The sequence below is a fragment of the Morone saxatilis genome, unplaced genomic scaffold (assembly GCF_004916995.1).
Source record: "Morone saxatilis isolate NCDOM2014 unplaced genomic scaffold, NCSU_SB_2.0 Contig11, whole genome shotgun sequence".
NCBI classification, from domain to species: Eukaryota; Metazoa; Chordata; class Actinopteri; family Moronidae; genus Morone; species Morone saxatilis.
The window spans coordinates 28,077,368-28,094,998 of NW_023339663.1; the positions used below are offsets into that span (position 1 = coordinate 28,077,368).

At 42.7% G+C, this 17,631-nt stretch overlaps 1 protein-coding gene across 2 annotated transcripts in view; it reads right to left on the bottom strand.

Annotated features, from left to right (window-relative positions):
• znf536 (zinc finger protein 536) overlaps window positions 1-17,631 on the bottom strand; it is a 179,602-nt gene that overhangs the window by 65,693 nt on the left and 96,278 nt on the right. For both annotated transcript variants that reach the window (XM_035652105.1, XM_035652106.1), the window contains exons 4-5: window positions 10,581-10,739; window positions 1,175-2,947 (exon numbers count right to left, since the gene is read on the bottom strand). In XM_035652105.1, the coding sequence (XP_035507998.1) occupies window positions 1,175-2,947; window positions 10,581-10,739 (1,932 nt within the window). The remainder of the gene's footprint in view (window positions 1-1,174; window positions 2,948-10,580; window positions 10,740-17,631) is intronic.

Sequence of the window (17,631 nt, forward strand, 5' to 3'; positions counted from 1 at the left end):
TCATTAACAAAGGGGTCACTGTTATTATAGGTTAATGTATATCTTTATGAATGTATGCCTGTAAACATGAGCTGAACATTTCATAGGCAAGTGTGTCCAAGATGTCCGATTATTTTATTTTCCACAAAAATAAATTATATTCATGATTGTGAATTATTTATTGCACCATATTGATATTGGGAGACAAAAAAGTTCATTTAAAAAAGCAGGATTTTTAGATTAAATCTGGCAAAATTGCCAAAATCCAAGCTAAGAAAGAGCAGTTGACTAAAGATTGTACATTAATCCAGGTAACTACAACATATTGTATCTGGTACTTAATAACTTAAATAATTTCACCATTTATTTCATAATTTTGTCTTAAATGTCTACATTTTCAATCTGATGGAGTTGTCACTGAGCTCAGCTAACACTGCCAGAGGTAACTATATTTCTCTTTTATGCATTTTCTGCCTCTGTAGTGTGTATAAGTCAATGTTTCAAAGCTCAAATTCAACTTTGGGTTTTTACTTTGTTTCTATAGAGACACTTTAGCAACCACCCCTAAACAGTGAAAGAGCATTGTAAAAAAGAAAAAAAAAAGAAAAAGGACTTCCTTCTTCAGTCTCAAGGAGCGGCTGTAACCTTAGCAGAATCATGAAAGTTGACAGTTCATTTTTCACAGGGTCATAGATCGACGAGTCTTATAAAGTAATGGGCTTTTGGGAGCCAGCTTTATGAGAGCTAAGATAGTTAAGAGACATGTGCAGGAGGTGGCACGGGGAGCTGAGGTCCTGCTCTGACTCATCTAGGGTTATTCCCTCCATGCTGTGGAGCGGGAGGGAGGCGCTGCACTCCCAGTAATATAAACGTGTAATAAAGATTAATCTGTTGCTAGTCGCCAGGCTGATAGCTTCTAAACTTGCTTGAAATAGGGCTGAAATCACTTCAGAGCCAATCTCGAGACCTTTAGTGAGTGTCTGAGATTCCTTTGTGGGTGTCAGGAAAAAAATTTATATGTGTTTGTCTTGTGTGTCTGGTGTTTATGTGTATGCAGTGCTGGGAAAATTTCATTTATGTTTCAAACACGTGTGCATTCATGAGTTTTTATGTGTGTGGTTTTCTGCTGGTATAAGTGTCTGTTCTGTTGTGCTTTACAGCAGTTACAGTGCCAATAGGGGGTTAATACACTCACCAGGTGCATCTGGCCTCTTCATGCCCCCTGTGGATGATCCACCTCCTAGGCCGTTGAATGCGGGGAGGTTGTCATTGCTGTAGGCTCTGAGGACAGACAGCATGTTCATCTGCTGCTCTAGGTGGGTCTGCTGCTCAGCCTTCAACAGTCCTGGAGGACCTCCAGGAGACAGGAGGCCAAGACCCTGCTGCCAGTGCTTCTCCAGCGCCAGAGCTTGGTTCTTGGGTTGCGGAACCAGGGAAAGTGGTTTCATGGCAGAGGAAGACGCCGGCAAACCAGCTCCACTCCTTTGGGGCAGAGAGGAGTCATCTTGGAGCTGTTTGGGGTGGTTCTGGAGGTGGTCTGAAACTGGGCTTTCTTCTTCTTCTCTCTCCATGTCCATTGGCCCATGCTCATCTCTTTCTTCTTCCTCTTCAGCCATTCCTCCTTCTTCTTCCTCTTCATCAGAGTGATTCTGTTGCTGCTGTCTCTTCGGGGTGGTGGAGGGGGTATCACTGGCACTGCGCACCCCAGCCTTTACAACCTCTTCATCTGATCCAACCTGATCCTCTTCGGTGTCTCCACAGGAGCCCCTCTCACCAATCTGGTCATCCCCGGCTGTAGATGCTCCTCCAAAAGCCTGGCTAGGTAGGTCCAGGCCCTGCTCTGTTGGGGCTATATACCCTTGAAGGCCCTGGTTGGCCCTCGGGGATCCATCATACAAACCACCAAACCGCCTGTAGAAGTCACTCTGGAAGGGGTTATATGGCTGGTCCATGTGGTTGTTCCAGCCTCCCTGGCTTTTCTCTCCATCTCTGTCTCCATCTTTGTCAAGAGCCACACCAGAGGTCTTGGTGTTGGAGGAGTGAATGGAGGAGGTTGTTGGAGAAGCCTCTCCATGAAGCTCCTTGCCTGTGTCAGACCGCTGCGGTTGGGCCTTGCCCAGGTGGTTGGCCTGGAGGTGCAAAGCCATGAGCTCCAATGAAGAGGTGGAGAAGGAGCAGAAGAGGCAGCCATGCCATGCCACATTATCGTGGATGGTCACTGAAGAGCCAGGGAGAGAACCAGATGCAGACTCAGGCCGGACTGACACAGACAGATCAAGGGGTTCATACTGGGACCCAGGTTTGCCAGGCTCTGAGTTCTGTTTGGCTTCAGCCTTTTCCTCTCTTTCCTGGTCGGCTGAAACAGCCCGCTTTGCTTTGGGCTCACCATTATCATGGTAGCAATGGGCCTGGAGCTGGACTGGACTCTGGTTGTCTTTCATATCTTTTTTCATGGAGCTGAGGACGAAGCTGTCCATGAAGGCCTGGAGAGAACCTTGAAAGTGGACTCCGTTTCCCATCATGCTTTGGTAGGCCCTGCTTAGATCGGAGAAGCTATCTGTTGCTGTTGAGACCAGGGAGGAGGGGCCATCGGCGGTCTTCATGTTCTCAGCTGAGGAGGCGGAGTCAAAGCGGCGGTCTCCACGCTCCCGCTCACGATCTCGGTCGTGCGGTGACATCATGCCAGCCGACGCCCACTGATGTGGCAGCAATGGACCTGCCCTGAAGTCTAGGTTGGGAGGCATGCCCTTGAAAACATTACGGAGGACGTCTGGTCGGGCAAAGATGCCACCACTGGCTGTCTTCCCATGATCCTCTTTGTGGTCAGACGAGGGTGTGTGGCCAGAGGATGGGCCTGAGGTGGTGGAGCCATTTTGGCGCTCACGGTGGTGGCGCTCCAGGTGGTACTTCAGACTGGCAGACTGGGTGCCGGCATAGTCACAATGAGGGCACCGGTAGGGTTTCTCTCCTGAGAGGCCAAGAAAGAGACAGAGAAACAGAATGGGAAAGACAGGGAAAACAGTGAATAATTAACCTGATTATTAGATTGACTGGATATCAAAATCTATTTATTGGAGCAGGGAATGTGGACCCTAGGGTCATGTAACCTCCCTGAACAAAGAAAATTAGGTCAAATGAGTAGAGCTCACAAAAAAGATATGCATTTCATTAACTAATATGAAATAGAGAATATTTAGCAATTGCCTCGCTTTTTTCTGGCATCAAAACATATGCAATTTCTAACTCCTGAAAAAATGATGAGGGAAGTGAGTGAAAAAATGTAGTAAGTAGAAGTTTAGAAAGAAAAGAATAAGCACAGAATTAAATACACAATAAATAAATATATAAATAAATAAACACAAAGTGATAATGAACATGATCCTGCATTCAACCAACAATCCCATGTCTTTCCTCTTCCACAGACATCGGCTCTGCTCCACTCGTACGTGTGCATGTGTTGTTGTGTGTGTGTACTGGGACGAGGGTGGGGGTGTGGAGTAGGCATCTGAATATGGGTCGATCCAGCTCGATCCAGCCCCGCCAAGTGAGCCATCACTCACATCAACACCATAAAAAACATTTCACCATATGGTGCTTTCAGTCCACTACAAGAGATAATATTTTCAACTGACAACAAAACTGTCTCGATGCTATCTGTGTTTGCACGGGTAAGGGCTGGGGCTGAGGGTGCGGCTGCTGGGTCTGTGTTTGTGTGTGTTTCCGTGCATCTGTGCATGGATGTGTGTTTGTGCCTGCAGTGGGGTCATCATGCCTCTTTTCTGGCCTTGTTTGCTGTCTGTCCTGTGCCTTGGCGATGAGAGTGCAATTTCTCGGACATTCCCTATTTGCAGTTTATCTTGAAAAGCATAAATCAGCCACGCCATGAGATCTCCCTGACGACTGCCACACTGCGGTGCACTGAGAGCAAAATATGGATGATACACTACGATGCAAAAATAAGTCAATGAGTATTAAAAAAAATAAGAAAAGAAATGTGCAGGCAACATATGTGAACCACATGCTTGTTGCAGTGAAGCCCTATGATAAAGAACAATATGATTCACTACAGGACACACAGATCAAAGAGATTTATATTGTGGTAAAAGAGGGGTGAATCTGTCGTGTAACATTTACATATATTTATTTATGCTGCGTATCCATATTCATGAATATTCTTGATAATGGTATAACACCAGCATTATTCTGAATTATTCCAGAAGTGGATCTTCCATTGGAATGATACTTATGTTGAAATAGAACACATCCTGCTAGCAATTATAATAGGCTTGGAGTCTGAGCCAGATTTGGATTCATTAAACAATGAACAGAGAGGGAAAAAATGCTAAGCTTGATTTTTTCTTTTTTTAATATATACATATAAAAAGTTACCAGAGTAGAATTTCTGTTATAGGGATAACAGTGAGTGTGGGAAAAGAGAGGGGGTGTGTGGAAAAAGAAATAAAAGGGCATGGTTGTATTGTTTTGTGTATGCATATTTCTATATATACAGTATATGGCCATAAAATGTTTAGATTATACACATGGAAACCATTTTATAAAAGGGAAAAAAAAGGCATTGTTACGCAAGGCTGGTTTGAATGATTTAAGTCGGGCTGTGTAGTAAATCATGGATATAATTAGCAAATGGCATACTGCTCAAGTAATTTATCATTATTTAGAGGGCACCATTCCAGAAAAAGACTCTGCGATCTGCAGACCTACTGCAGAGTTCTCAAATACAGGGCCACAAACACCAACTCAATACAATATTGATACAGGAGAGAAACGGATAGGAGGGTATACAAAAGAAAATTGAAGGTGGAAATGTTGAAGAGAGCACAGAGAAAGAATAAGAGACAAAAAAAGGGAAAGGGAGCATGCAGAGAGACAGATAGCCCTGACTATAGATAGAAAGACAGTGATTTGATATCTTTTCTCTTACGCTAGAGTGGCTATGAGGCATAGAGTATATTTAAAATAAACCATACGAGATGAGCTTTTAACCCAATAAGTGCTTCTCCTGTGAGCTGCCGAACAGAGGCTCAGTGCTGATTTAATAAGGAAACGTCCCTGATGCAAATGATCATTCTCAATTCCTCTAACTGGACAAAATGATATTCTAGGAGCCAAATTAGACAGAAATTAGACTGATCTGATCTTTTTTTTTCCTCCTCTGTCTTTTCTTCCCTTATAAGAGGTTGTTAATGTTCATGAGGGGGGGTTAATGTACCATCTACATATCTAAAATGAGAATGAAAAGCACAGAATATTGTATGTTTGACACTCCTTTGATGTTTACAGGGTATGGCAAACTGAAAATAAATACAAACGCACTCAGAGAGTTATCAGTTTATTACAGTTTTGCATTAAAATTAAGCATTTAAATATATCCAGAGCGAGGGAGACAGACGACAAGTACATTTTCTGAATGTACTCCTGTTTACGTACGTGTGTGCACCATTTGGAATGTGTGTGAACACATGTTTATGCATGCTTGTGAGGGCCTGAGCCTGTGTGTATGTACGTGTGTGTGTTTGTGTCTTAGAGGGCCATTTGGACTGGCTAAGACATCTGCTCCATCATACGTCAGGGGCCTGGTGTGACATCTGGGGAATATACTGTATCCTGCCTTGCAACATTACACACAATTTACTGCTAAAGGTCATTATGTACCCGTTAATCCACTTTTAATTGATATCAGCGCAAACAGCACAACCTCCCAGCCACATGACAGATCACTGCCGCCACAAAGCCAGAAAATTGCTATTTGGGAGTTAAAAATAGAACGGTAAACTTTTTTGCTTGTGTCCGTCTTGGCTTTGTTGAACTACTTTGGACATTCTGTTCCCGACAAATTGAATGATAGAAGGGCAAGAAATCCACTACTGCAGCTTTCTTAGCTTTGACGTGAAGAACTAGAGCTCATAAACATCTAAGTGACACCTTTGTGGCTATAAATCATCCTCCTCCTGATTGCTGCACTGGGATCTGCTCCTCCGCAGTATGTTTGCACTTCATGTTGCATGTACTGATTTCATCTGGCTTTGTGTGAATTGTGACAGTGCCATAGAAACAAGTAAAGATAAATACCCCAAACCTGTACAGAGGGGCAATTAAAATGGCTTAATAGATATGACATACTGGAAGATGAATTTCCATTTGGCCGGAAGGATGGAAAAAAAACACACCAGTTGGATGTTTGAGGGAATGAATAATGGATAGAAGCTGTTTTACATCTGTTTTAAGTATATCTGCTTCATGGTTAGTGGTGAATTGAGAATGCCTCTAATACTGTCAAGGTTAACAGTTCAATTGCCTCAGAGGGAAACGCGACACCATAGATGCACTCAGGAACCTTATATAAATGTATCCACTCAATGGCAAACATGATACATCAAAGGATAAGGCTGGCATTTTCAATATTTTTCTTATTATCAATGAATCCCAAGAATAGAACAACAATATCCATCCAAGCCTATTAAAGAGGATCAAGATAAATCCTTAAAAACAGCTCACAAATATATTGTCCTTTTGAAATAAAATCCTAAAACAGCTGGTAGTTTTTGGCAAATGTTACTCAAACAGGAGTATATTTGTTGGGGGCTCTTTTTACCTGCAGATTAATCCCCATTTGGTTCTCTGGTGAGTATTTACAGCACCAGGATGGTGTATGTGGGATTGACTCAAAACATAATAAAAAGACTGTGTTCCTTGTAATGAATTAACATGTCACCCAGTGCTAGAGTGTGTCTCATTGATGTGTTTTTAATAGTGTTTGGACAACAATAGAGCTCTGCGCACTGAGGAATAAGATATATCAGGCTTTGACTACTTGGTAGTGGGATCAATTCATTGTTGGTTTTGGTCTTTTCATGGGATTTGTTGACAATGAAAAATATATGTCGAATATTGCCAGCCTTATCCTTTAAGTAAGAGGTTAGTGGTGAGTCGAGCGTGCCACTTATACTGTCAGGATTAACAGTTCCATTGCCACAGAGGGGCGACTCACACCATAAATGCGTGATATATGCATGAACTTTGTGTATCAGCGTGCACCAAATGGCAAAAATATATTACATTTAGTCACTGTCCTGAAAATACTGTGTGAATTTGAAAAAAGAAAGCACTGAGAAGAAATGCATTAGGAGGGAGAACTCAAATAAAGAGGAGAAAAGGAAGGAAGGAGGAGGCGAAGGAGTGAGAGGAATGGAGAGGGAGATCACAGGTCCCTCTTGATTCATCCTGATTACAAGGTTAGGTTAAGGTTAAGTGACATGGGCAAGTCCTGCCTCTCCCCTTTCTCTTTCTCCCTCTCTTTGTCTCCCCCCCTCTCCTCGTTTAAAGGTGAGCGGGGACTCTTATTGGTTATGCGGCCCTGCCTGAAGTTATGTGTGGCTATTGTCAAGAGCGAGGACCTTTTTATTTTTTACACACAGCTGCTTACTGCTAAATAGTGCCTTGTCCAGAAGGGGACAATCTGGGCCTCTAATTGCTGTCACTGAAGCCTAGATTCATTATGTGACTTTCCCATTAAAATGTGAGCATTAATTTGTATAATGAAATATCACCCTCTGCAGTGTGTTCATTAGCTGTGGCCCCACACTGTAGCACCACAGCCGCACAATGTTAGCTACCTAGAAAACTGTGGTTAATTTTGCTAATGGATATTTTCCCACTCACTGTTCAAGAGGAAATTAATACTGTAACATTAGCTCTTTAACTTTTGGAGAAATTTAAATTCGCTTCATTCCTTTCAAGCTGGTGTTAGCCGCTCATTAATCTCTGCGTTGCGTTGCACAATGCTGCCTCGACCGCAACTCCATTGTGTCACTCACATTGCATTAGGATGAAGGGGAGCTTGGCTGTCATCTGTGAATTTCTCTGCATTGTCGCCAGAGCACAGAGAGGATCTTTAGCCACTGTAAAAGTCATCTCGTGGATGTAATCAGGATGTCACAGTGGAGCTGGTATGATTAGGTTATAGGAATGATTTAAAGGCCACATGTTGGGGATGCATCAAGCTGTTTTTCTCTCCACGTGCAGGAGACTATGCTGAGGCTGTGCTTAGAGGGGCCCACATCTAGAGATGCATTCCATTCCAAAAGACAACATCCTCAATAACCTTTCTCACTTTTACTCGAGGGCCAAAGATTAAGCCTTTTATTTTATTGTAATTTTGAGATATGAATGGATACATGTAAAATACACTGTGTGAATGAAATTTGATCACTTGTCTGTGTGTGTTTTGCCAAATGAGTTAACGCCAGGCCTGGGTTGGTTGAGGTCTCTGCTTCCTCCATGATGAAATATGGCCCTCATGGGTATCCTTACTGTACTACTCAAAGCAGACATAACTCACCTCTCTCACCATCCGATAACAGATGCCTCCTCCTGAAAATGACCATCATGCCTGGCTGTGACCTGGATGCACTATTTAACATAGGGATGCTATTTATGTGAGTCTACACCAGACGTATTAGCATTCTACAGGACAAAGTTCTTGCTCTAATTCCTTTTAAGATCTAGGGTACAGTATGTGTTTCTTATTAAGAAAAGCTGTGTAGAAAGTAAACAAAAAGGTCAGTACAGTTGGACTTTTCAAGAACATCTTGAGGAATTAAGGGGTACCAATCTTACAAATCCTTGACAGAGAATGTAAAGATACTCTTAGGCATAAAATACATAAATTTTTCCCAGTTCATATGATTGTGTTGGGTCCAGTGACAAAAATCTATCTAATCTATTTTATCAGCAATATGTCCAATGCCAACCTTCAGTGCCATAGCAGAAAGTAGTGTGTCCTTTGTGTAGCAAGGTGGAAAGCAACGGTCTGGGAGTCTAACCTACCGTGTTAGATGTTACAGAAGTCAAGAATTTGAAAAATATTTGCGTTGAAAATAATCCAGGGTTTTGCAGAATTAATAATAAATAAATGTAATCCTCCCTTTATTATTAGCATTTCCAGCACTTGGATTGGAAGGTTCCCAAATATCACAGTTCCCTCTTTCCAGTTTGGAAACTCCCTGCGAGACGAACTGAGAGGTGGAAAATCACCTTACAAACTTACACTTTACACACGGGGCCCACCAGCTAGAACCAGGCGTCCTTGCTGTAAGGTGACCTCTGCGTGGTCTAATTGTGACTTTAACCTGGATAGTCAGTGGGGCGTTTGTACCTTGCAGAGGGTTAGAACCCTGGCTACTGTCCACAGTCCACATCATTACTCTGACTGCAGCCTTAACCTCCCAGTAACAACCAGCGGACAGACTGTCACAAACTGCCTGAGCCCTGGTTGGTGAGATGTATGGGCAGAGCTCAGAGGGTTAGGATGCTTGACTGAAAAATAAAGCTAAATCTATTAGACACATCCTCTCACGCATATCCCTAAACTGTGGACAGGCCGGCTTTGTTTTGGCTTGAAAGTTATTGAGAGTTAGAGAGTGTGAAATTGCCCTCCGAGTGATGTCATCGGAGGACACTGAACCCTTGTTGTGTTAATTAGAGCTCAATGAAATGATGAGTATAAAAAAAACAGAATAATAACAGGCCTTAAGCCTCAATGAGGGACACTGTTGGAAAACGCATATTCCTACATGTCATCGTCATCGTCTTTTTCATGATCGTCATCGATCATTACTATTAATGTAGTTGTTGCTACTGTTGCTGTACATCTGTCTGTCTCTTCTCGTTCTCTCTCTCTCTCTCCCCCCAACTGGGTCAAGGCAGATGACCACCCACCTAGGCCGAAGGTCTTCCTAGGTTTCTGGCCTGTTAAAAGGCAGTTCTTTCCTTGCCCCCGTCGCCAAGTGCTTGCCTCATGGGGTTACTGTTGGGTCTCTGTAAATGTTAAAAGGAGTTCGGTCTAGACCTGCTCTTATTTGAAAAGTGTCCTGAGATAACTTCTGTTATGAAATTGCGCTTATACAAATAAAATTAAATTTGAATTGAATTGAATTAAATAGTTGTATTTATTTGTCTTTATGTCAATTTGAATAGCATGCTTTACAATCAGACTTCTGATGAGACTGCACAGAAAATATCTGTGGACTAAACAGGGTAATGATTTAGGTGAGAATTACATCATCAGTGTTAGTGATGAACTGGGATCACTGGGTTCTTATGGTACTGCTTATTTTCAGAACTTTGTGATACTGTGATTTGGAAACTGTGACCATCTGTGCACTTAATTTTGATAGAGGTAGTCTGTACTGTAAGTAGGTTTCTCATTCCATTTTCTTTTCTTTCTTTGTGTGTCTTTCTTTCTGGTTTTGTTTTAAATCTTGAAATATATCTTAACAAACTACTTTTTAGTCTGGCATTAAAACAAATCCAGAAGAAGGGCATCCCAGAGACAACAAATACAGTGTCAGTTACAAAAGTAATATGCAATCAATTCATTTGCATCATATCCATCATATCAGAGGCAGATAGACTCCAATATCTGATTAGGGCAATATTCATAAACCAATATGTCAGGCTAACCCCAGAAGGAATGTCAGTACAAGCAGTGGAGTAAATTTTGCATGAAGTACAATAAATGTTTAATTGCTGGAGAAATGCGGTCCGTGCATTGCAGAAGTGATATCGGTAGATGTACTGACCTGTGTGTATCCGCAGGTGGACTTTGAGATGATGTGAGGTGCGGAAGGATTTGCCACAGTAGGGGCAATCCTTGGAGGACGAGCCCAGACTCCGTTCGCGATGCTGGGACAGAGACGGCTGAATGCTCCCCGCCGCCTTCCCCAAGTCCTCCCCGACATCTGGAGAGACAAATGGAAGGTGTGTTGAGTGCCACTTCAAACCAGCCCTCCACACATCACAACACAACACGTTCTTTTTTTTCCCTTTCCTTTCTTTCTCCTCTGTCTGTCTCTCATTGTCCCCCGTTTTCCCTCTCTCAAATGTGCGAACACCACACAAAGTCAAACGCATCAAACGGGTTCACGGGCCGCGCTATTTCCTCCCTGACAGAACGCTGACAGTTCATAAGCTTTTCAGTTTCTTTAGAAACACCATAGTCCTGAGATACACCTCCCCCCTCCTCCCAAACACACACACCCTCAACACCACCGCCACCTGCACCACCACCACCACCACCGCCTCTCCTTTCTCCTCCTGTTTTTCTTTTTTTATCCTCTCTATCATCATCATTCCTATTAAGCATATGCTGGATTGCAGTGGAAATTAACAATGCAAAATAAGACAGGAAGAAAGAGAGAGATAGATTTGGCTATGTCAGCATCGCAGGATCTCCTCACATCTCCTCCTGCGACCCGATTTTGACAGGTAGCTGTCAGAGATATGATAGGGTGATAACGGTTTTGACCCCGCCCTCCGCCGCTTCCTCCGCACGCCAAAAAACGATGATGCACAGTTTAGTGCAACAGCAGTCTGTTATCAACACAATCACCTCCTGAATATGAATCTAAAATGACTGACGACAACCTGGGAATGTGTTGACAGCAGCATAATCTGAGGTGAGGGTGTCATCGTCAGATTGTACACACTGGCCTTGCTGTATGGGTGGTTAAGAGCCTGTGATGTGCTGACAGTCATGAGTGCAGAATTTAAAGGCCCGAGCGACACAGTTAAGTTCAAAACAGAGGGGGGGGGGGAACTTGAAAGAAACAAAAAGGAATACACAACAGATGCTTGATATGTCTTGTATTTTGTAGCTGTTAAATTAAAAATATCTGTACCAGTTCCAATAGCATTTGATGGACGTCGCCGTGCAGGAGGTTCAACATCAGCCCGCACAACGCCAAACTGTCACGACAAATTTTACGAATTTCATAGCAGTAAATAAATCATATAAAACGTTGGGTTTTTTTTTCTTTTTTTTGTGCATCAACATTTATTCATCTAAGTATACTGGCAGGAAGGAACTGGAGAAGTGATGAACTTTGAGGTCGAGAACAACAGTGAAACTTATCTTTTCTTTGCTGAGGTGAAAGAAAAGAAAAAACAGATGTACAGATGAAATATAGCCATGACTGATGGCTACATTTCATCATAAACACACACAACAAAGTCTGTGGCCTCCGCTGTGATATTTTTTTTGCATGTGTGTGCATGTGAGTCAAAGAAGCACAAATACAGTTAAAAAATGTTATTTATTTTCTAATCTGGCGCATGATTTGGTATGTGCGTAGGGAGGAGGGGTTGGAGGCCAGAAAGAAAGAAAAAGAATCAAAATCGAGCAACCCACTTAGGCAACCACGCCGCACAATACGGAGCATTTTTTAACAGTAGCCTAATCTTTTCTTTTCTGTCGCCAACCACCCCCCCACCCCACCCCATTCCACCCCTCCTCTGTCAGGGAGTCAAATAAGGTTTACAGAATGGAAAGACCCAAGTCAGCAAGTCCTCTTCCACACTGACACTAAACACACAACTCCATTCAGCAACGCCGCTATCAGGCTGAAGGCTATTTATCACAACTGAAACTGAAAGGCAACCTAAATGTAAGTCTGTGACAATGCGCAGATACTAAATACCAGCTGCTTCTACTTGGGCTTGGCAACTATGTAGTTTAATTCTGTGTACTACGGAGGAGAAAGAAGCCGGTTACGTTTTTAAAAGCAGATGTTAAACTGTGGATCTTGGTTTAAAATGATCTCACTTTTTGCATGATTTTAAATTGTGTGTGTGAGAGAGTAAGAGAGGTGGAGAAAAAAAATCCTAAACAGAGGGACATTTAACAAGGTTGTCCATTATTTTCACCTGGGACAGGGAGAGGGGATTGACCCTCCAGAAATTAAATTAAATGACAACTAATAAAATTTATTGAGTTGTTAAAATGGAACATTGAAAATGGTACTGTGTTTCATTATATCTACTTAAATCCACTCAAAAACTGCAACATTTTCAAGGAAATTCTGTATTTCATGACAAACATTGTGGCCTGCAAGATACGACATATTGCATAGCCTAATGCAAATTGCACTAAACACAAAATGTATGTAAAATATCACAGGTGAAAAATATAATTTCCTGCATAATTTCAGCACTATGTGAACATATCAGCTGCACCCTCCCCTCTCCCCCACCCCATTCTTTTGCATTTTCATTTGAATGCATTTAAAAGATGGCCCGTAGACAGAAAATAAATAAATAAAATCGAGTACAATTCCCCCAGTGCTTGGTCCAGGACTGCACCATACTGTAGCCATAGTCGCCTCCTCATAAACATATTTCGAGCGGTCTACTGTACAGATCCCTTTTTGGCAAAGATTCCCCAGATCGTGTAACAGACAGTGGCCCACCTGCCCACCCCAGATGGGGCTAAAATTAAAAAATCCAAAACACAGATTAGAAGCAGGACAAACACCAGACCACACTTCCAAACGAGCCCACACACACAAACACACACACACACAAGCTCTGCATGTCTGTCTCTCTCTGTCACGCACACACACAGAGACACACGTCCTTGTGTGTCAGGGTTAATAGTGCTCCTGTAAGAGGAAGACACACTACTGAGAGGATGAGAGTGTGCTCTCCTGGCATATAACAGCCCTTCAATAATAAATGGGCTTCACACATTCCCACACACACACAGTACATACTACAAAAGAAAGGTAAAACAGAACTTTGGGACGTACTTCCTTGCTCCTCTGAGTGTGTACGCACGTGATGGGAGCCTATGCACACGCGCACCTATAGGTACGCATATGTCTGAGACTGCACGTCACCGGCCGGGTGTCCAGCGTGCTTGTCTTTAATCAGTTGACTGATCCGCAGCTTTTAATGCGGCTGTTCCAATTACTGTAAAAGTCATCCTGCTCCATATAACCACAAATATTGACACTTTATTGCACAACACATTTATGACATTTTGAAGGTCACCCTGTATATTAGGCATCATCGTTCACAGCTGGGTGTGCAATGTGGGGAAAGACTCTCGATCGCTTGTTGACACCCAGCCGTAACTATCCTCCGAGTATTGATTTTCGCTCTCCATCTTTCATCGTTTTTTTTCATGCAAAGGAGATTCACTGTAGGACACGCAACATTAAAGTGATTGTCACAGGTGAGCCTTTGGCCTTTTATGTAAAAGCCTGTAAAGGCCACCTACTATTATGCTTTCACTTTGCTCACACTATCATACAATTAAGAGGACCTGATGTTTTTTTTTTTACTTGCATTCAAAATCTTTCCGTTAAACCATTTTGACAGAGTTGCTAGAATTCTGCATTTGAGGAAAGAAAAACTGGCATTAGGCCATCATTTAGGACACTAAAAAACACACTAATAAAAATTGTACAGGGCTGGCAGGTTTGCTCCATATCTATTCAATGGCCAATAAAGTCAATAAAAGAAGAATGCTTTATGAAAACATATCTACAGTTAAATGAATTGACGAAAAGAACACAAAAAAACTAAGAAAATCATTACAGGTTCTCCAGATGTAGATTTTTCTGTAAATGCGACAAAGAAGGATTCTTTAGGAATAAAACCCTTTCACTGATTAGTAATTTGATACTTAATATTTGATATGTAATATTTACAAGCCAATGCATCTCTCTCATCTAAATTTGTTGCATGTGTCAAAGGTGGGTTTTATTTCCTCCTTGATCCCCACAAAAGATAATAATTCATATCAAGAATAAAATCACTAAAGAATGCCTTTTGATGAAACATTCAAGCCACTGCTCCTTCTTTTTCCCCCCTAAATCCTCCCATCAACTCAAACATCCAAACAGTTTAAATCTGTCGTCTACGAAACCCCTCACTCACCTCTACCCCAGGAAAAAACATGACATACGCAGAACTGTGACTGCGCTAGTACAAGAATATCACAGAGGGAGGGGGGAAAAAAGAGAAATACATGTATAATTCAGCTATATCTGATCTGAGACCAGCTCTTCTCCCCTCTGCCTTTACTGGTGTCACGGCGGCGTAATGGAACATGCCAGAACAAAGGCTCTGAGATCAGATTGGAGCAGAGTTGAGCAGGCCATCTGGGAGGCAGGCTGAGTATCAGTCACTCTGCCTGCTGTCTGCTGCACTCACACTCCCCTCTGAGAAACTGTGTGCGAAAGTGCAACTGTGTGTGTAAGTGTGCACGCTCGTGTGTGTGTGTGTGTTGAAGGGAAACCTCACTCCCTTCCGACCGCACGTTCACCAGGATCTCGCAATGGATCGACCGACATGCATCGCCACGCGGGGATACGCCACCAGGGCAGCCTCCAACGACTGACTGACAAATATATAAATTGGATTAAGGATCTGTGTGTAGTGTGGTGTGTGTGTAGGTGTGTGTGTGTGTGTGTGCCAGTGCTCATGTGGGGTATACCCCTGGGGCTGGGGCACAGTGCCTAACTCCTTTACTGCAACCACACCCAGTTTGGAGGACAAAACAAAAAAAAAAAAGAAAGGGGGAAAAAATCATCAACAACAGCAAAAAATAAACAGCAAAGCCAATGATTGTGTGTGCATATACGGATGCCGGGGGGTGCGCTTGGTGGGGAGATTGGTGGAAGGGGTGGAGGCTGGGGGGGGGGGGGGTTGCCAGTTCCTTAATGGTGCCTTTTCAATCACACTTTGCACTCTAAAACGTTCTGTGTTTTGATTAGTAATGATATCCTTTCAGGAAATAAAACTCTGGGGGGAAAAAGCACATCAGTCATAAAAACACACAAGATGTTTTGCTTCTTGGCCCGGCCATTATTCTAATGCGTCACGTGACTCCGTCGAAGCCCGCTGGCCTCTCCCGATAGCCAAATAACTGGGGGAGTCATGGTGGTTGGTGGTGGGGGAGGGAGGGAGGAGAGGAGGGATGGGAGGTGGCGGTGGCTGTGGTGGGTGGGGTGGGTTTTGGGGGGGTGGGGGGGGTGATATGACGGAAACAGTTTGAAAAGGGGAAAGATATTAAGAGAGAATTGGTGGAGGGAGGGAGGGGAAAGAGAGAAAGAGTAAAATGTGATGACATCATTTGAAAGGCATTAGGCTTTTAAAAATGCGCCCGGGGGGACTTGATTTCCTTACACCAGAGCAACACAACACCATCCGGCCTGATGCTCGCTTGCTCTCCCTCTCTCTCTCTCTCTCCCTCTCATACACACTCACACACACACACACACACCCCCTTCCCCTCTCGTTCTTTTTTTGATTTGGACCACTGCCATCTTTGTGAGCGTCTGGTTCATGCGAGTTAATCAATTTGAGGTTTAGTTACACTGCTGATGCTAGCATTCCAGCCACTGCTAAAACGTAATCTGAACTCGCAGAATTTATTAACCAAACACCAATTATCATTAAACACCACTGCATTATCCCCCTCCTTTTACTACCTGACAAGGACTACTTAATGAAATTTTAGATTAAAGTTATTTGGTCCATGATTTATGGGCATTGAGAAAGTCCTAATGCAAGGTTCTCTTAGCGTGCAGATGCTTTTTTTTTGTTTTTTTTTCTATATTTTTTTCTGAGGGAGCACACCAGGGATCTGAGAAGTCTCTAAGGTATTACAACAACCAGGTCTAGACCGAGAAGAACAAGCAGAAGAAAAGAGGAAGGGGGGGGAGAAAAGAGCAACTGTGCTCCAAATTTTACACAGCATCCTCACCTCATACTTGCTGTTTTACCACTGACCCTATCAAGCGACAGAAATAAAACCAAAGACCAAATGAATTGCGGGGAAAAAAACAACAAAAATAAAAATAAAGGAAATGCAAGTTGTTGTTTACCCGCGCAATGCTTGTGAGATGAAAACAGCAGCAGAATGTGTTACATATAAGGCGGTGGGGTAAACAGGGGCACCAGATGTTCTTTGATGTTAATAATGGGTTCATCATATTATTAATATTAAATTAGATCGCATTCAGATACTAATTTAGCATTTCCAGTAATTAAGCAAATGGCAATATCGTATGGGAGATGTTTGAAACGACATTTTAAGGCAGGTGCTCGGCAGTCCCCTATTAAAACATTTTTGCAGCTCCTGAAAAACAGCCCATTTTTAGGCAGATTTTATTTATTTCTTTTGTTTACTCTTCCTCAGCATTGCTCTCTCCTGTTGTGAGCTTTCCAGTCGCGACCGTATCTCAAAAAAAGCATATTGAGGATCGGTTCTAGATTTAGCATGCATTATCTAATTAATATATACAGTATGTGGTGATTCTGATAATGCACACACGTGTTGTGTCCATGCCAGAGCAAATATGTCAGCCCAGACTGAGGGGTGGCAGAGGGCGTTAATCCAGATATGAAATCATGATTATGACCATCATGGTGATAATAAAAAAATAATAATGCTTCGAGGATTAACCACAGTTTTCCAAATCGCCGCTTCACGCAGGGTGTGCATTCTCGGGACAAACCCAAACAAATTCGCTTTTAGCACCAAATGTTTTTATCTGAAAGGCCCAATCCGCATAGTCAAGCACGCCAACACACCCTTATACTGGGACACAAGGTTCCTAGTGCCGATGTTAGCAGCAGATACCAGTTCTACCAAATCTAATTAGACAACACAAGCCAGAGGCCTCACACCAGGGGGTGTCCTGTCTATATAATCTAAATAATCCCAGGCTATATGTGTAAGAATAAAAAACACACCCGTTCTAAAGCTCTATTCAGTTTTATCTAGACCTCTGAATAGCGTCCTGCCACACCTCTCGGACCCAGTGTGTGTTTATGTGTGTGTGT